This window comes from Trachypithecus francoisi, unplaced genomic scaffold (assembly GCF_009764315.1).
Source record: "Trachypithecus francoisi isolate TF-2019V2 unplaced genomic scaffold, Tfra_2.0 Lachesis_group14, whole genome shotgun sequence".
Taxonomy (NCBI): Eukaryota; Metazoa; Chordata; class Mammalia; order Primates; family Cercopithecidae; genus Trachypithecus; species Trachypithecus francoisi.
In genome coordinates this window covers 55371451-55390551 of record NW_022681459.1, presented here as the reverse complement: position 1 = coordinate 55390551, position 19101 = coordinate 55371451, and the positions used below count along the sequence as shown (strand labels likewise).

Sequence of the window (19101 nt, the reverse complement as noted above, 5' to 3'; positions counted from 1 at the left end):
GGCTTGATCTGGGCAGCCTGGCGCAAGGAACCTTACTCTCAACCCTTTGGGGCTGATGCAGGGATGGGAGCAGAGAGTGTGGGCCTGCTTTGTCTACAGCTGGGGCAAGGACAAGCCGTGGTGGCCAATGGGCGGCCGAAGGCTGCTGCGCCTTCCCTGACGCGGTCTCCTGCTTCCCGGGGCCCTCAGGCTGAACCGCTGTTTGTGTTCTGGGTGCCGTGGTCCTCTCTTGTGGCTGCCCACAGCCCCTGCTCACCCACAGGCCCTTCCTGCCCCGCCCGTGGACTCCGGGTTTAGGTCCCTGCTCGGGAGCTCGTAGTGACTAGCGGGGTCTTGGGATGGTCTCAGAACTTCTTGCCCTGGCTCCCACACCCACAAGACAGCGCTGCCTCCCCAGCGCCCGTGGTTACGCAGTGGTGATGTGTGGGGCGTGAGAGCAGCATTTGTGGAACCCTTTTTTGGAGTAGGGCTGTGTTTTTGCTGTTGTTATCGCTGCTGGCTGGGCAGGTTGCTGAATCTTTCCGGCACTGTTTCAAGTCGTCCTCTAACAGCCCTGAGCAGGGGCCCCTGTCTGAGGTCATACAGCTGTGGCCGGCTTGGGCCTGGCTTCCGGCTGCCGTGACCCACTGCATGACTGTGCTGGAGATGATCCATTGGATAGTGGGACACGTGCCCACTCCTCCAGGCTCTCCAGCGCCGGTGGTACTTCAGGCGACTGGAGCAGGTGTGGACCAACCCCAGCTGGTGCTGGAGGCACAGAGGGCCAGGAGGCAACCCCCAGCCCCGCACAGGCGAGTGTTCCCTGTGTCCCCGAGCCGCTGTCGCTGTGGTATGTGGTGGCTGTGGGTTCCCCAGGCAGGTTGATGTGACTGAAAGTAGAGAGTGACTTGGGCTGGGTGGCGGGTTACCCAATGGCTGGGAAGGCCGTCTCGGACAGAGGGCATCGCTTGGGCAGCATCCTGGAGGCCAGGGAGGGGCCTCCATGGTGTGGAGGGCAGGGTGCCAGGATGGGGCTAGAGGGCAGTCTGCTGGCCCTGAGTCAGAGATGGACCCACCCCACCCCGAGGCTTCAGTGCTGCCATACACACCCCCTCCTGCCTCGGAGGCGGCCTGCCCGGCTTGCTGCTTCCTGCTTCCCAGGCTCTTTGACCCCTTGGGGCCTCTCAGGAACTCTCATTTTGCATTTAGACCTCACCTTCTATTTCACGCATCTGTCCCAAGCCTGCTGGGAGGGAGGTGGGTGAGGGGAGGCTGCGGCTATTCACAGAGCCCTGTGCCCTCATGGCCATCAGGGCCGCGGCCGCAGCAGTGTGAGAGGAGGGATCTAGAGGCAGCTCACACGAGTTCCCAGGAGCTGATTGCTGGGTTTTCAGGAATTCTGTGAGTTGGCCATTAATAAAAATGAAAGTACATAAACTTGCAGTTAGATTAATTATGTTGAAAGCAAAGGCATTGAATACTCAAACCCCATCGCTTCTGAATTATTTGATTGCATTTTACTATTGCGTGTGCTGCCGAGGTTCCCTGGGCCTGCCGCGTGTGTGGCGGAAACTCTGTGCGATGATGGCCGCTGGTAGGGCGGGAGTGTGTGCACCAAGGGCGGGGCGCTGCCGCCACTCAGGGCCTCGCTTCTTGTGTTGGTTGTCTAGACTTGCCAAAGTGATGAGGAAAGTGTTAACGTGCAGATGAAGCTAAAAATTGTGTGATATCTGTAGCCATTCATTACGAATGGCGTAAAAGCCTTGTGAAAATATGCTGCCATTGGAAAGCAGCTACCTCGTTCAGCAAGGACATTTCCTGTGTCGTAGACTAATAGGTGACATTCCCCTGCATGTCTCCTTTCCACCTTTGTTGTGGTTTGTAAACGGAAACAGAAATACCAGTCAGCATCCGTGTGGTGCTCACTGGTGGTGGCTGCCAGGGGCCAACCATGGAGATAAGATTTCAGCACAAATTCATGAAAGCATTCTGTGAGAGTCAGTTGTCTGTCCAGAATTTACACTTTATGAGTAGCGCACATTTCATGATTATTTGCAGATACGTGCCGCAGGTAGTCAACATGGGGCATGTGCCTGTGCGTGTGGGTTCCCCCGTGTGAAGGGTACCCCGTGTGTAGGTTCCCCTGTGCATGTAGGTTCCCTTGTGCGTGTAGGTTCCCCTGTGCGTGTAGGTTCCCCTGTGCGTGTAGGTTCCCCCGTGTGTAGGTTCCCCTGTGCGTGTAGGTTCCCCAGTGTGTAGGTTCCCCCGTGTGTGGGTTCCCCCGTGTGTAGGTTCCCCCGTGTGTAGGTTCCCCTGTGCGTGTAGGTTCCCCCGTGTGTAGGTTCCCCTGTGCGTGTAGGTTCCCCAGTGTGTAGGTTCCCCTGTGTGTGGATTCCCCTGTGTGTAGGTTCCCCTGTGCGTGTAGGTTCCCCAGTGTGTAGGTTCCCCTGTGTGTGGATTCCCCTGTGTGTAGGTTCCCCTGTGCGTGTAGGTTCCCCTGTGTGTAGGTTTCCCTGTGTGTGGATTCCCCTGTGTGTAGGTTCCCCCGTGTGTAGGTTCTCCTGTGTGTGTAGGTTCACCCGTGTGTAGGTTCCCCTGTGCGTGTAGATTCCCCTGTGTGTAGGTTCCCCCGTGTGTAGGTTCTCCTGTGCGTGTAGGTTCCCCCGTGTGTGGGTTCCCCTGTGTGTAGGTTCTCCTGTGTGTGTAGGTTCCCCCGTGTGTAGGTTCTCCTGTGTGTGTAGGTTCCCCCGTGTGTAGGTTCCCCTGTGTGTGTAGGTTCCCCAGTGTGTAGGTTCCCCCGTGTGTAGATTCCCCTGTGTGTAGGTTCCCCCGTGTGTGGGTTCTTTTGTGCGTGTAGGTTCCCCTGTGTGGATTCCCCTGTGTGTAGGTTCCCCCGTGTGTAGGTTCCCCTGTGCGTGTAGATTCCCCTGTGTGTAGGTTCCCCCGTGTGTAGGTTCCCCCGTGTGTAGGTTCCCCCGTGTGTGGGTTCCCCTGTGCATGTAGGTTCCCCTGTGTGTAGGTTCCCCTGTGCATGTAGGTTCCCCTGTGTGTAGGTTCCCCTGTGTGTAGATTCCCCTGTGTGTAGGTTCCCCCGTGTGTAGGTTCCCCTGTGCATGTAGGTTCCCCTGTGTGTGGATTCCCCTGTGTGTAGGTTCCCCCGTGTGTAGGTTCCCCTGTGTGTAGGTTCCCCCGTGTGTAGGTTCTCCTGTGTGTGTAGGTTCCCCCGTGTGTAGGTTCCCCTGTGTGTAGGTTCCCCCGTGTGTAGGTTCTCCTGTGTGTGTAGGTTCCCCCGTGTGTAGGTTCCCCTGTGTGTAGGTTCCCCCGTGTGTAGGTTCTCCTGTGTGTGTAGGTTCCCCCGTGTGTAGGTTCCCCTGTGCGTGTAAGCCCCCCTGTCTGTAGGTTCCCCTGTACGTGTAGGTTCCCTTGTGCGTGTGCGTTCTCCTGTGTGTGTAAGTTCCCCTGCGTGTAGGTTCCCCTGTGCATGTAGGTTCCCTTGTGCATGTGGGTTCTCCTGTGTGTATAGGTTCCCCTGTGTTGGGTCCTCAAGCATTAACCAGCTCTTTCCTCCCCAGGCCTAGGCAGGATCCCATTGCACAGAGGAGGAAGTGGAGGCTCACGTAGTCCTCTCCTGGCCCTCCCAGTCTTCCTGACTATGTCTCCTGGGCCACGCTGGCAAGGGGCCCCAGAGCAGGCCGTACACTGTGCTGGCATTAACACCCCAGGGTGTGCTTAGCCCTGGGCCTGCTCCCTGGCTCCCCGGGTGGCTTTCCTGTCACAGTGCAGAAGGCTCAGCTCCCCACACGGGGTTCCAGCCTGACCCTCGTATGACTCAAGCCTGAAGATATTTTGCCAAAGGAAGGAATTCAAGTTTCTTCCTGGAGAAACATCCCAGATCACTGAAGGCTTAGAGTCAAAGTTTGTATGTGTTCGGGGACGCTGTGCTTTGGCAGCGCCCAAGGCAGAGTCCATGGGTGTCCCATTCTCTTGAAGCCTCTGGCAGAGGAAAGAAGCTGAGCTTTAGCTGGTGACTGGGGGCCCAGGCTGGTGGGGACCCCCCAGCTGTGGCATCTGGGCCGCCTTCGTGCGTCAGTCCCTCACTCTCTGAACAAGTGTCTGTCACTGCCCACCACGTGCCAAGCTCTGCAGAGGGAGACTCGGGCACCTGCAGCTCGAGTCCACCTGAGCATCCCCGGCAGAACCGAGCTCCCGGAGGCTTAGCCAGACACAGCCCCTGCCCTGGGGGAGCACCAGGCGGGTTCCAACCAAGCAGGGCTGGAGGCACAAGCGCTCAACAAGGAAGCCATCAGGACACTCCAAGGACCCCACGTCAAACCAAACAGGAGGGTGGAGTGACAGCGGGCGGTGCCTGGGGAATGGGGTCAGAGTCAAACATGTCCGGCCCTGCAGTGGGGACAGAGGCGGAGGTCGGAGGGTTCCAAAGGGGCTCAGCAGAGCTGCAGTCAAGCCTCGAGGAGCCAGGGCTGATGAGGGTGTCGGTGGAGCAGCCACATGGACCCGGGTGCACGGAAGCCCCTGGAGAGGTTTGGCAGGGGTGCTGCAGGGGCTGATTTCCCCTTTGAAAGCGTCACCATGCTTGCCGTGTGGAGAAGGCTTCAGGAGGCACACGGCTGCCTGGACCAGGCTGGGGTGGTCGGGAGATGAGAGGCACGCGGCTGCCTGGACCAGGCTGGAGGGATGGGGAGAGGGGAGGCACGCGGCTGCCTGGACCAGGCTGGAGGGATGGAGAGAGGTGGACAGATGTGCAGCCCTGTCTGGAGGTGGGCGGCCAGCATGCGCTGCAGGTTGGCAGTGAAGTGAGGAAGAGGCTATCAAGGGCTCTTGAGGGTTTCACCCAGGCAGCTGGTGAACACGGTGCCATCCAATCAGAGTGCCCCTTGAGACCCGAGCCTGTGCCAGGTGTGGCATAGTTGAGATACTGGTGAGCTATCCAGCTCGGAGCCTGCAGGGAGGCCAGGTCAGGGGGCAGAGGGTTGAGAGCAGCTGAACACCCAGATATGTATGTCAGCATTCGAGGCTGCCTGACTGTGCCCAGCGGGCAGGACTGAGGCCTGAATCCAGGGAGGGGATGAGACTCATGGGCAAGCCTTGAGTTTGGGGCAGCACACGTCATCCGATGTCAGCTGACCTCTTGAGGCTGATGTTGGAACCCCAGTGGCCGAGGCCGGGCAGGGGCCGGAAGCGCAGGATCTGCAGTCTCAGGACCCCGGAGGGGCCCAGGGAGCCGCGTGTGTGCTTGGGTCCTTGGGCCTCTCTTTGCATTGGGAGTTAGGGAGGTGCAAGTGTGTGGCTGTAAGCATGGGGACACTGGGGTGGATGTTTCTGTTTTGTTCTTAGAGACAAGGTCTGGCTCTCACCCAGGCTGGAGTGCAGTGGTACGATCGTGGTTCACCGCAGCCTCAAACTCCCAGGTTCCCAGGCGATCCTGCTGCCTCAGCCTTCTGAGCAACTGGGACTATAGACACGCACCACCGCGCTGGCCGGTGTTCTTATTTCACTTTTTGTGCCACTATGTTGCCCACCTCAGCCTCTCAAAGTGCTGGGATTACAGGCCTGAGTCCCAGTGCCTGGCTGGCGTTGGGGTATTGGTAGAACCAGGCCTTCTTTGCTGGCCCCTGTCCCCGGTCCTCCTGTTCACTCTCCAAAGCCTTGGCATCTGCCGGCTGCCTCATCCTCACATCCTCTCCAGCCGTCCAGGTTGACTGTCCAGCTGCTGGTCTAACCTCCATCCCAGGCTTTTCTGACAGTGAGGTTTAGGGGCTACCTTCCCTAGGGGACTGAGACTTGAAGGAGGGCCAGGCGGGGGCTGGAGCCCATGCAGTGGGGGCGGGGGTGGTGTGCCTGTTTTGTTCAACATCTGCGAGTCCTTCAGGGACATTGCTTAGGAGGGCTGGCGGCTGTGGGAAAGCGGATGCTGTTTATCCCAGGATCAGCGGGAGAGCCGCCAGATAATAAGGGGATGAAGGGCGTACTGGCAGCTGGGCCCTGATGTGGAGGTCACTGTGATCCAGGGACCCAGAACTCGGAGAGGAGCTTTAGCAGGGGAGATGGTGTGAGGGAGACACAGCTCAGGGCAAGTGCCAGAGACCAGGAACCACTTTTTTTTTTTTTTTCTCTGTTGGGCTGGGGAGGGGGAAATAAAATCCTTTGCGGTTTCCAAGTCCGGTGTTCCCTAGACACTGTCGCCTTTGTGTGACCAGAAGCAATTCAGTGGTTTCCAGAGCAGCATGCTTTTGTGTCCCAGGGCTGGCTGGCCCAATTCTGTCCTGCTTGCAGAGAGGTCCAGGAGCCTGGCCGGGCACTGCCCTGAGCCTGGGGGATCCTGGGAGAACCTGGACAGCCATGGTGAGCCCTGCTGCTCTGCTCTGGTGCACAGGACTGGGGTCCTCCAGGCTCCAGGGCAGCAGGCACCACCCTCTCTGTGCCTGCTGGTGTTAGGCGGCTTGGAGGCTCTGGTTCCTGGTCCTCACAGTACATCCTGGTTCTGGGCCAGGATCTGGAGGAGCCACAGTGCAAGAGTGTTTCTGGATATATCTGAGACGGATGGAGGTAGGGGCAGGGGGCAGGGGGCAGGGGCCGGGGGACATGGTAGGTCTCATCTTAGTGGAAGACCCAGCCTTGGGAAAAGCTGCTACTCTCTGGGGCAGTGGTCCCGGGTACTGTGTGCTCTTCGGAGCTATCTCGATCTTGAAAGGCAGGCTCTCTCCCAAGGCTGGTGCAGGCCAGACCCACTGGGAGAGCACCTGCGCAGCCCGGGGTGGAGGGTCCAGTGAGGAAGGGCGGAGGCCTCCTGAGAACCTGGCGTCGTCAAGGGGGCGGCAAGAGAAGGAGCCTCTCAGAACCTGATATAGGACGAGGGGAAAGAAGGCCAGTCTGAGAGGGCCGCATGGCTCAGAGTCGCAGGGGCCCTGGGCTGCCGGGGGTGGGCCTGTAGGTGCAGGTGGAGTGGCCGGTTCTGGGGAGAGTGGCTGGGCTGCAGGCTGAGGAGCTGGGCTTCCTCCAGGGACCGTGGAGGGGGTGGGGATGGGCAGCTGGAAGTAGGGAGGGCAGGGGCCGTCTGGTGGGGGATGTGCAGTTGCAGCGCGCGGGGTGGAAGGTGCAGGTGAGATGCAGGTGGGCAGCATGGGGAGACCCGGGTCTGGCCTGAGGTGCAGCCTGCAGCCTGGAGCTATGGTCAGTGTGTAGACAGGCCTTGGTTTCTGCATCTGTAAGTTGGGGGTGTGCTGGGTAACAGCGTCCTCCCCCAAAATTCATGTCCCCCTGGTACTTTTGGACCCAACCTTACTTGGAAATGGCTCTTTGCAGATGTCATTGAGATGAAGTCACCCTGGTGTAGAGTGGAGCACTCTTCAGCACAGTGCAGGGGCTTCCCGTGTGGCTGTGGAGGACACCCCCAGCCCGGCACAGGCGCAGGCTGGAAGCGTAGCCCGGGCCCATCCCTGGCGGTGTGTCGTGACATGTGTCATGACATGGAGTTTGATTTTTCACTGACTGAAGCTTGAAAAGTCTGTCTTTTTGGTGGACCCAGGGAGTTGGGTGAGGAGGGTGGTGAGGTCAGTGGGGCTGAGAGCAGAGTCCTCTAGGACCCTAATGTGTGGATGCCCTCCCCAAGGGCTGCTGTGAGCCATCCAGCCGGAGGATCCTAGGTTTGGGAGAGCGGACTGAAGAGTAGCCGGACACGCATTGCATTCTGATGGTGACAGGCGGGACACTCAGGGCTTTTGTCCCCTCTCTCAGTGCCTCATTTGCTTGCCTGAGGTGATTGGGAAGGCTGGAATTAGAGCCTCCCAGACAAGGGGGCCGTCCTCTGCCCAGAGCTCTGCAGGCAGCCAAGAGCTCTGTGTGTGTCTGAGCGTGGCCCCCGTTTTCCTTGGGTGGAGGCTAGCTCGGTGCCTTACCCAGGGCCTGCGGGCCCCAGCGCCCAGGTTGCCCCCTCCTCCTCCCTCTCAGCTGTGCTCCCAGGAGGGGGACTCACCGGGCTTTTTGAAAATGGAAGGAAGTAAGTTTTACATTGTTACATTTCCCCTAGCATGTTCATCCTTCCCTTTTAAACATTAAAAAGCAGTAAAAATGGTGGTTACCAGGGACTTGGGGAGGGCATGGGAGTTCCTGTTCAGTGAGCAGAGTTTCAGTTAGACAAGATGAGTCTGGAGGCAGCTGCGCAGCATGACAGATGGAATTTATGCCACGGAACTGCACACTAAAAACTGGTGAAGTTGGGCCGGGCGCGGTGGCTCACACCTGTAATCCCAGCACTTTGGGAGGCTGAGGCGGGTGGCTCACGAGGTCAGGAAATCAAGACCATCCTGGCTAACACGGTGAAACTCCGTCTCTACTAAATACAAAAAATTAGCTGGGAGTGGTGGCGGGTGCCTGTGGTCCCAGCTGCTCAGGAGGCTGAGGCAGGAGAATGGCATGAACCCAGGAGGCGGAGCTTGCAGTGAGCCAAGATCGTGCCATTGCACTCCAGCCTGGGCGACAGAGTTAGACTCTGTCTCTTAAAAAACAAAACAAAACAAAACAAAAACTGGTGAAGTTGGTAAGATTTATTTTATGTGTGTTTTACCATAATTTAAAAATATTGTGGGAAAAGAAGTAATGGGCATTTTAGGAGATTTGGAGAGAGAATTGTTAACGACCACCATAAGCCCATACTCCTGACGCCTGGCCCCATAGCGCCCCAGTCTCTTCACACACCTGTTTGCTATAACAGCGGCCACAGGAGGGTCCCGTTTTTAGTTACCTTTGTCCCTTCACAAGGACGGGGTCCTGTGTGGGTCTGCCAGGGTGTTCCAGGACCCCCTGCCCTGCTGGTCTTGATGGATGGTATGTGACGCGCTTCCCCCGCCAGACCTCCGCTTCTCGAGCTTGGTCCGGTACTGATCTGCGGAGTCGCCGGTTCAGGGGGCATCTGTGTGCTTGCTCTGTCACATTCCGCAGCCCAGGTTAGCTTTAGTTTCCTTTCTTTTTTTTTTTTTTTTGAGACAGAGTCTTACTCTGTTGCCCAGGCTGGAGTGCAGTGGCGCGATCTTTCCTCACTGCAAGCTCCGCCTCCCAGGTTCAAGTAATTCTCCTGCCTCAGCCTCCCCAGTAGCTGGGACTACAGGCACCCACCACCAGGCCCAACTAATTTTTTTGTATTTTTAGTAGAGACAGGGTTTCGCTGTGTTAACCAGGATGATCTCGATCTCCTGACCTCATGATCCGCCCATCTCGTCCTCCCAAAGTGCTGGGATTACAGGCGTGAGCCATCACCGGCCTAGTTTCCTTTCTAGTGAACTTGAAGGTTTTCACACATTAGGAGATGGTCTTGTCATTTTTCCTACATTGACTACATTGTCAGGCTGCCCCCTTTTTTTTTAATGAAGTCTTGCTCTGTCACCCAGGCTGGAGCACAGTGGCGCGATCTCGGCTCACTGCAACCTCTACCTCCTGGGTTCAAGCCATTCTCCTGTCTCATCCTCCTGAGTAGCTGGGATTATAGGCGCACATCACCTCACCTAGCTAATTTTTGTATTTCTAGCAGAGACGGGGTTTCACCATGTTGACCAGTCTGGTTTCGAACTCCTGACCTCAAGTGATCCACTCGCCTCGGCCTCACAAAATGCTGGGATTACAGGTGCGAGCCACTGCACCGGGCCTAGTCAAGCAGTCCTGTAACATGAATATTAATCCTTCATCTATCATATTTGCTACTTATATTCCTTGTTTTATAGCATATTTTGAAATTTTTTACTTTTTTTTACAAATGAGAGCTTTTTACTTTTGTCTGGTTGCCTGTTAGACTTTTTTACTTTGTGGCTTTTTTCTCAGTCTCTTAATATAGACTACCATCTTCTTCTCTCTAGGGATTTGATAGCTATTAAGTTCCCTTTCTTTTTTGTTTTTGTGACGGAGTCTCACTGTGTTGCCCAGGCTGGAGTACAATGGTGCGATCTTGGCTCACTGCAGCCTCCACCTCCTGGGTTCAAGCGATTCCTCTGCCTCAGCCTCCTGAGTAGCTGGGACTACAGGCGCCCACCACCACGCCTGGCTAATGTTTGTATTTTTAGCAGACACGGGGTTTCACCATATTGGCCAGATGGTCTCGATCTCCTGACCTCGTGATCCACCTACCTCAGCCTCCAAAAGTACTGTGATGACAGGCATGAGCCACTGCGCCCAGCTGTTCTCTTTTCTTTTGGTTTGTGTGTTTTTAAGTTTACTGAACCTTTAGTCCTTCTGCAATTTGTAGCTCCTATATTGGACATTTTTCCAAATGGCTGACTTTTGCGCCCCCAACCCAGGCTATGAGCAGCGGTTGCTACCTCCCTGTCACCCACAGCCCCCTCCTGGGGTCCTCCCAGCTTCCAAGGGGCACTGGGCAACAGGACAGTTCCCTGTAGAGCCTGTGTCCTGTGGGTTTTGCAGCAGGGATACTCAAGCATCCCAGAAGTGCTTCCCTTCCCCTCACATGCTGGGAGCCTCCGCGGCTCTGTGGCTCAGAGCAGATTCTGGTGCATTCTACGTCTTCGGTCCTCACTGTTAGTGAGACTTCTTGCCACAAACTGTGATGCCAAGTAGAGCGGAGGAGGCTTGGGAGGCAGGGCGGGCACATCGGGGCTGGACCTGACCCTGCTGTCAGTGCTCCCTGCCATGCTGCCCGCCCCAAGCAGGAAGTTCGGGAAATGCCCCCGCCGGGGATCACTCCCTGCCCCTCTCTCCTGGCGCCTGGCCCAGCCGCCCTGTCTTCTTGAATTGCCGGATACCTTTGCCTTACTGGTATCGTTCCCTTTTCAGAGGCAAAAATTTCAGCTCAGAAAACTGGTCAGGGGCAGGACAGGCTTTCAGCCCAGGCGTGCGCAGAGCAGTCCTCCCACGGGGACCCAGGCGTCTTGCACAAGTTGGGGACGGGGTTTTGGGAGAGGCATCCAGGCCGTGGAGCTGCGTGCCGTCCTCTGCCTGCCTAGCTGGCCCCTCCTGTGGGCCACTGATCCTGGCCCCCAGGTTTTAGGGGGTGCCTTGGTGTTGCTGGCCAGTTGGGGCAGCGATTTGGGGAGCAACATCCCATGGCATATCCGCCCTTTGGCACCCGGTGTGTGAATTACAGGTGTCCTCATGCAGCACAGTGACTCGCACCTCAGTGTGACCTGGCCTCTGTGTTAATTGGAGTGGGAGGCAGGCATGGGGGCTGGGGCAGGAGGCACAGCTGGCTTCGGGTGCCTGAGCCTGCTGTCTCTGGGAGGGCTTCTGGGAGGTGGTGCGATCGGAATGTGTCTCAGAGTACAAACCTGGTTTTATGGCGAGTAGGAACATGCTTTAGGCATAGGAAGCAGTGTGGGCGGAGTCCTGGGAGCTGGGGCCAGGTGGAGCAGGCGGGAGGGACATGAGGCCAAGTCCCCTCGGTCCAGCAGAGAGTCAACCCAGGCATCCCTAGCACACACATCTGCTGGTTTCCAGGCGTGGCTGCCGTCCTGGTGGTGTGTGTGGCTGTCGCGTTAACCACGTTCTTGATGGTTTGTTAGGCAACTTTTCAGCATGGCTGGCCCTCCTTCCCAGTTCCAGAGCAGCATTCTTCCCTTGTGCCTGCACACGCCCCGCTGAACCAGGCTGAGAACCCTGGCTTCCTTCTGCCTGCTGGAAGCCGGAGGTCTTACTTGGTGGGAGGCAAGGACGCAGCTCAGTGCTGACCAGGCTGGGCTGGGTGGGGTGGCCAAGGACCCCACCTGGTGGGTGCAGGGCGGGGGTCTCTGGGTGGGGGTTTTCTTTGGAAAGCTGGACTAGTCGTGCCCTGCATGTGGGAGCTGGGTCGTGGGGCTTGGAGGTGTGTGTGGGAGGGACGGTGGTGAGCGGAGAGTGATCATGCCCCTCTCTTGCAGGGAACCCGAGCGTCATGTTAGGGTGAAGCAGAGGAGCTCAGTGCTGAACATGCTAAGGAGGTTGGACAAAATCAGGTTCAGAGGTCACAAGAGAGATGACTTCCTCGATCTAGCGGAGTCTCCAAATGCCTCGGACACCGAATGCAGCGACGAGATCCCCCTGAAGGTGCCGCGGACCTCGCCCCGGGACAGCGAGGAGCTGAGGGACCCTGTGAGTACCTGTCCTCGTCCCCCGGTGTGGGCTGGGGTGTCATCCCCGTCCTCTGTGGCCGGGCTGCGCGTGAACTCAGGCAGATTCGTGTCCTGCCCATGCTGGTCAGAGACGGACTGGGCCTGACTCTCCATCTCACCTGCCCCTGACCCCTGCAGACCTTTGGGGCCGGGCCTTCTGTGTGCCCAGGTCTGACCAGCGACTGGACTGGTTTTCCTCACTGGCTTTTCTGGGTGGGTGGCAGATTTCTCACACACGTGTGACGTGGAAGCCTCGGCCTGGCCCTGGGGGCGTTGACATGCAGATGGAGCAGGGCGCGCACTGTCTGGAAGCCGCTGGTGCCTGGCTTGTCTTCTGGTCAAGCCGAGGTGCACGTTCCAGCCCCCAAAGCTGGCTGAGCCCAGCCTGGGCCCTCGTCAGCCACGCGGAGTCAGGGCTGGGCCTGTGGCCAGCTGGGGGGACAGCAAATACCCATGGAGCACCTCAGTTAGGCCCTGGGGCCTGGGTGGGAGCCCGGTAGGATCAGGCCCTGCCTTGCGGAAACTTGCATTTGGTGGGGGGCGGGGCGGGTCCCATAGCATGGTGGGCTGGGTTCCCTGCGGCCCCTCCTCTGGCCCAGCGTGGCCTCTAGCACCTCCCAGTGTGCACCCACCATGTCCGGCTGGTTTCCTCTCCCATCCCCTGAGCCAGGTCTTCTTTCCCGGTGTGGCCTGGGAGCGCCGGCCTCCCCTGGCTCCTCGCGTTGCTAATGCTTTATAGCAGGACAGTGACTGTGCGTTGCTCTCAGCAGGAATTAATAATTTACCGCTGCTGCTGCTCTCTCGACGCTGCCCAATCAGGCAGAGGGGGCCGCTTGGCTTCCTGGGGCGTCACCACAGAGCATGGAGCGCCCAGCCTGAGGGATTGGCCGTCCCCAGGCAAAGGTCGTGGATGGTCCTGGGAGTGGACCGCGACCCCGGCGGGGTGTCTGCCCTTGTGCGGGTTATGTGGCAGAACGGCAGGGGCCTGCCCTCACCAGAGAGCTGTGTCTCATCCGCCTCTGGCTGGGGCTGGCACGGAGGGTGTGGGCCACGATTCTCCGATGGTGGTCTTTGTGCTGAGTGGTGGGTGTCTCGGAAACAAAAATCTCCCTCCCCACACACACATGGTTCCAAGCTCAACAGGGAGGGGTGACAGGGATCCCACGCAAAGGCCGGAGTGGGGCTGTTTCCCCAGCTCCCTATCCGCCGTCGGTCTTTCCTGCTCCAGGTGCTGTCTAGGTAGCGGCCCTCCCGCCTGAGGGACCCTGTGAGTACCTGTCCTCATCCCCTGGTGTGGGCTAGGGTTTCATCTCTGTCCTCTGGCCGGGCCAAGTGTGGACTCAGGCAGATTCGTGTCCTGCCCAGGCTGGTCAGAGACGGACTGAGTGTGTGCGAGGTGTCTGAGGGGCGGATGGGGCTGGCATGGGAGGAGTGGGTGGGGCAGAGGGTCTCCAGGGCCTGGCCTCCGGGGATCCTCCCCAGCCGTTGACCAGCCACGAGGCCTTGGCGGGCCACACAGTCCAGCAGTACCTGCCCATGGCGTTTTGGTGCAGGTCACAGCTGTTGTCATGGAAGAACATGGGAACTGGCACCTGGTGCTGCCCCTCCCTGGGATGGTCCAACAACCAGCCTGGCCAAGGGCCTCCTGCCAGGGGTGGTCTCTGCATAGAGCTGCTGGCATAGTGGGACTGGGCTGCCGGAAGGTTCTGATACCAGTGCCGGGGCCTTGTGCTGTGTGGCAGGCCGGGGCTTTGGTGTGGGTGGAAGGCGAGGTTTGCGCAGGAGGTGACTCTGGAGGCGCAGTGCCTCCAGGACCAGGCCTGGCTTCTGTGGCTATCAGGGGAACATCGGTCCAGCCCTGGGGCTCCTGTTGAGGTGAGGAATTAGGAGAGCTCGTGGGTGTTTATTCTGGGACTGTGATTTAGTGTCCCGTGTTTGGATGGCTTTGCTTGCCAAGGCTGTTGTCGGGGGAGAGCCTTTCCCTGGGGTTGCCGTGGTCCTGGACATGCCGTGGTGGGTGAGCTGGAGGGCTGGAGTGAGGGGGCAGGTGCAGGGTTGCAGCTGTTGGTCTGGTTGGATCAGCAGGAGGTAGGGCTGCAGGATCGTGAGGGTCTTCACCTGGGGCAGAATATCTGGATTTGGGGGGCATCAGGGAGCCCCTGCGGGGCAGGGTCACTGTCAGAACTGGCTGTTCCAGGGTGATTGTCTGGGGAGTAGCTTGGAGAATGTGACTCCTGGGGGTGGCAGAGGGTATGGTGCTGGTGGAGTTGCTGGGGTCACAGGAGAGGCAGGCCGTGGTCTCGACCAGCTCTGGTGGGCAGGTGGTGGTCCACGAGGCATAAGGGGGCTTGAGGGGGCATGTTGAGTTGAGAGGGAGCCTGCCGAGGAGGGTCAAATGCTGCAGAGGCCAGGGCAAGGTCAGCCTGTGGACTGGGGCCCCCCTTCCTCAAGGCTATGAGGGGCTGCAGGGAGAAACCACCACAGGGACTTGGACGTCCGGAATCCCAGGAGATTCCCAGTGTGGGTGAGCAGGGCCCTGCTTGGGGCATCGTGCTGAATGGAGGTCAGGCGCTGACCGCAGAGACCAGGCTGAGCCCCTTAGCTGTTTAACCTGGACCTGAGCCTCAGTGTCCTCAGCTTTTAAGGGGGATGGCAGTCTCGTCCACCCCCAGGCCTGCTCTAAGGATTCATTGAGATACTAAGTGAAACGTGCGTGGCTGGCATCTTGCTTGTGGTTAGCTTGCAGGGAGCTGTAATTATTAATGACCGTGAAATATTGATTCGCTAAACCCTCCTCCCGGTTCCAGGGCTCCTTTGCGAGGCCTCATTCCCGTAGCATGTAGACGCTGCTCCGGGCCAGGCTCACAAGGCTCCCCGGGTGGGGGGCTGTGCAGCGTTGCCCTGCTCCTTCCGAGCCCCCCTGTCATCAGCCTTCTTCAGACATGCAGCCTCCCAGAAGCATCCTGAGATCTGGGCTCAGGCACAGAGACCTTGGGGGTTGGTTTTATAACAGCTTGATCGAGATGTTCCCAGCCAGTATACAGTTCACCCACGAGAAGTGTGCGATTCAGGGATTTCTATTAGTAGTGTATTCACAATGCTGTGCGACCTAAATTACTACAGTTTTAGAAGATTTTTAGCACCTGAGAGAGACCCCATTCCTTTAGCAGTCACTCCCATTTCCCTCGGCCCCCAGCCCCGCCAGCCGCCAGCCTGCTTTCTGTCTGTGGATTTGCCCATTTGGGACATCTCAGAGAACACGTGGCCTCGAGTGACTCTCCTTTGCTTGCATAAGGGACTGGAGGTTCATCCGTGCTGCAGTGGGCATTGGTGCCGCCTGCTTTTTTATGGCTGAACCTGTTTCGTCATATGGTCAGGCCACATTTTCTTTTTCTTTTTTCTTTTCTTTTTTCTTTTTTTTTTGAGACAGTCTCTGTTGCTCAGGCTGGAGTGCAGTGGTGTGATCTCGGCTCACTGCAACCTCCACCTCCCAGGTTCAAGCGATGCTCGTGCCTCAGCCTCCCGAGTAGCTGAGACTACAGGCGCACACCACCACATCCGGCTAATATTTTGTATTTTTAGTAGAGACGGGATTTCGCCATGTTGCCCAGGCTGATCTTGAACTCCTGAGCTCAGGCAATCCACCCGCCTCGGCCTCCTAAAGTGCTGGGATTACAGGCGTGAGCCACCATGCCCTGCCTGTTGTCTTTATTCATTGATCTGTTGTGGGCACCTGGGCGGTTCCCACTCTTGGACTGTGATGATTAAGGCTGAACGCTTGTGATCGAGTTTTTGTGTGCACGTGTTTCCACACGGTCTCGCTGGGCCATGCAGAGACCTGAGGTTTCCCTTTCCCAGGACCCACTGTCTTCTCCCATGCAGCTGTGCCATCCTCTGTGCCCACCGGTAGGGTCTGAGGGTTTCCCTGGAGGGGCAGGTTCAGACAGGAGCCCGCCCTGCAGCCTGGGGTGCTCTGACCGCCTCTCCCAATGCTCCAGGAGCTCTTCCGTGGGGGGCCCCAAACAGCCTCACTCTTGGCAGCGGCTCAGGATTTCACCCTGGGGTGTTGTCCCTTCAGCTCATCTGTCCCCACCCAGGGATCGCAGGTGCTTGTGGCTCTTAGCGTCCATCACTCCTGGCAGCGTGGTGCCCACGTGGGCTGCGACACCCTTGGTGGAAGTGCTGGACTGAGTGTGCCTCTGTGGTGGTCCTGGCAGCTGTGCGGTGTACCCTCCATAGCCCCACGAGCGCCGTGTGCCCCCACCCCGGCCTCTGCAGTGTACCCTCCATAGCCCCACGAGGGCCGTGTGCCCCCACCCCGGCCTCTGCAGTGTACCCTCCATAGCCCCACGAGGGCCGTGTGCCCCCACCCCGGCCTCTGCAGTGTACCCTCCATAGCCCCACGAGCGCCGTGTGCCCCCACCCCGGCCTCTGCAGTGTACCCTCCATAGCCCCACGAGCGCCGTGTGCCCCCACCCTGGCCTCCGTGGTGTTCTCAGGCTTTTCTCTCTGCCGCCCTGAGGGGCGAGACGGCAGTGCCGAGTCTGTAGGTTGCATGGCTTTTTTTATGCAGGAAGTTGGTCATCTTTGCACACATGTAGGCTTCATTCTTTTTATTTGTTATGGTAACATACAAAGCTTAGAATGCACCGTTTTCGTTTTCACTGTCAGCATGTGGTTCAGGGGCATGGAGCACATACCCTCTGTTGTGCTGCCATCACCACCTCCACCTCCACCTCCAGAACCTTTCCTCATCCCAGACTGAGGCCCAGGACTTGTCACACGCCAGCTCCCTGGGGGGAATTCCTCCCTGCCCCACCCCGGCAGTCTGCCAGCCTGCATTCTGCCTCCTGTCTCTGATTGTGACTCCTGGGGACTGGGGATGGGTGGAACCTCACAGCCTGTGTCCTTTCGTCTCCTGGGGACATCTCCTGGGGACGGGGGATGGGTGGAACCTCACAGCCTGTGTCTTTTTGTCTCTGGCTGCTGTCACCGAGCACCATGTCCTCCAGGTGTGCTCACCTTCATTCCTGCTTCCTTTTGTTGTGGGCTGTTTGTGTCCCGGGACAAAGCGGCTGAGAGTAGAACCCAGACCTGCTTCGGCGGGGAAGGTTGGAGGGGCCCTGGATGGGCCTGGGGGGCCCACGAGGCTGGGCTGGGAAGGGGAGATAAAGGCGGAAGAGACGGGTGACTGTGTGGCCAGTGCTGGCTGGAAGGAGAGGTGGCGAGGAGGAGGTGGGCACGCTTAGGGCTGGGGCAGCGTTTGGGGTGACCCCCGACCAGGAGGCAGGAGATGGGAGACGTCCCCAGAAGACCCATGCCCCATCTTGAGAGGGCTGCAGGTTTCAGTTGAGGCAACAGTTGGAGAAAACAGTTCTAGAAAAGCCGAAGAATTGAGAAATGGCCGGGCCCGGCACTCTGGTTTTATAGTGTCAGCGCCACAGCCTTGGTGTCCTGCACCCTTGGGGTTCCGAGTCCAGGCCTCTGACTCCAGCTCAGGGTGGCTCCTCTGGAGGTCTGAGAAGGGGTCAGCTGGAGGGCCCCACAGGGCTTCCAGAAGGATTCAGACCCCAGCATTTCAGGGCAGCACCCCAGGGCCTTGTGTCCCAATAGCGGGCCCCTTGTCCATTGGTGAGTCCCACAGAGCCAGTCCTCACCACCCTGGTGTCCAGGTGGCTCCCAGCTGGGCTGCGGAATCCCAGGACTGAGTGGAGACCATGGGGCCCAGCCTTCGTGGACCTGGAGCAGCTGTCGGAGACAGGGTTGGTGCATGTGGATGGAGCCAGGTCACCCGCACAACGCTGCCTGTGCTTGCTGGGGAGGGTGCTGGGCGTGGCGGAGCTGGATTTTCCGCCTCTGCACTGGGCAGAGCTTTTTCACGCAGGCCTCTGGCCCCTTGCCACATGCCCATTGTGGAGCCCCACGCAGTCCCCCGCCCGGTGGGGATGGGGATGGGGATGGGGAGGGAAGAGCACACTTATTTGCGGGGCTGAGTGGGCAGAGGCAGATGGGAGCCTCCAAGCTCCTCTCCAGCTCCTCAGCCTCCGGGAAGCAGCCCTGCCCGGGCTGACGTGCTAGAAAAGGGTGGCATGGTCCAACTGTTTTCCCCAGGCCTCCCCGAAAGTGTGCCACAGCCCAGGCTCCTCAGAAGCCAGGGGGCCCCAGCTACTCTGGTTCCATCCCTCTGCCCGCCCGTGGGCCTTCCTCCCCTGCCCCCAGTGCCAGCATTGTCTGTCCTCCTTGTCCCAGGTGGGTACTGTTTGGAGCTGGGGCGCTGGGACGTTTCCCGTGGCAGTAGCGCTGTTTAAAGTATGGCTCCCTGTCCTGCCCTCCCTGGGGAGCCCCCCATCTAGTGAAGGTGGGGACTTGGATGAGGTGACATGGATGCCTGCCCTGTCTTCGTCCCTGACTTCCAGGCAGCCTTTGCTCACGTCTCTCCTAGGGAAGGACTGGCTGTGTGGGGCTGTTTCAGGGGCTACGTGATGAAGGCTGCTCCTGGCCCGGGAGCCCAGCAGCTGGGGGCTCTGGCCGGCTCTGCTTTCTCCACGGGTCGATGTCCTTGCCACTGCTGCCAACAGGAGTCCCCAGGTAGAGGAGGCCAAGGCCACTGGCTTCCTGGGGACCCCAGCCTGCCTTGTCACCAAGAGGAAAGGAGTCCTCTCTCTCCAGCATCACCTGAGAGAATCCCAGGAGGAATCCGTTGTGGGAAAGGCAACCCCTGGTTCCGAGCAGGGTGTCCATGGGGTGCGGGCAGGAGGCGGGCTGGGTGGGCACTGGGGGTCCTGGCTGTACAGGGAGTGTTTTCTGTCCTCAGCGTGGGGCTGGGACCTGGGGTCCTTGGTGGTTGTTTAGGCCACCTTCCTGGTTAGAAAATTCATGATAAGCACTGAGGTCTCCCAGGCCAGGCCTCCATCATCCTACATGGGCCACGTTACTCCTGGGCCACCCTCTGGCCAGGCTCACCCTTGGGTGCCCATGCTCTCAGCACAGTTGAGGGGGAGCAGGCCCGCTGGCC

The 19101-nt window shown here is 58.8% G+C and overlaps 1 protein-coding gene across 8 annotated transcripts in view; it reads left to right on the top strand.

Moving 5' to 3' along the window:
• The window catches only part of GRAMD4 (GRAM domain containing 4), a 102062-nt gene that overhangs the window by 35918 nt on the left and 47043 nt on the right, over nt 1–19101 (top strand). For 6 of the 8 annotated variants that reach the window (XM_033233556.1, XM_033233555.1, XM_033233560.1 and 3 more), the window contains one exon: nt 11856–12066. In XM_033233556.1, coding sequence (XP_033089447.1) covers nt 11856–12066 — 211 coding nt within the window. Of the gene's footprint in view, nt 1–133; nt 792–11855; nt 12067–19101 lie in introns of those variants that run through there. The other 2 variants (XM_033233554.1, XM_033233552.1) reach the window with 2 other exon arrangements.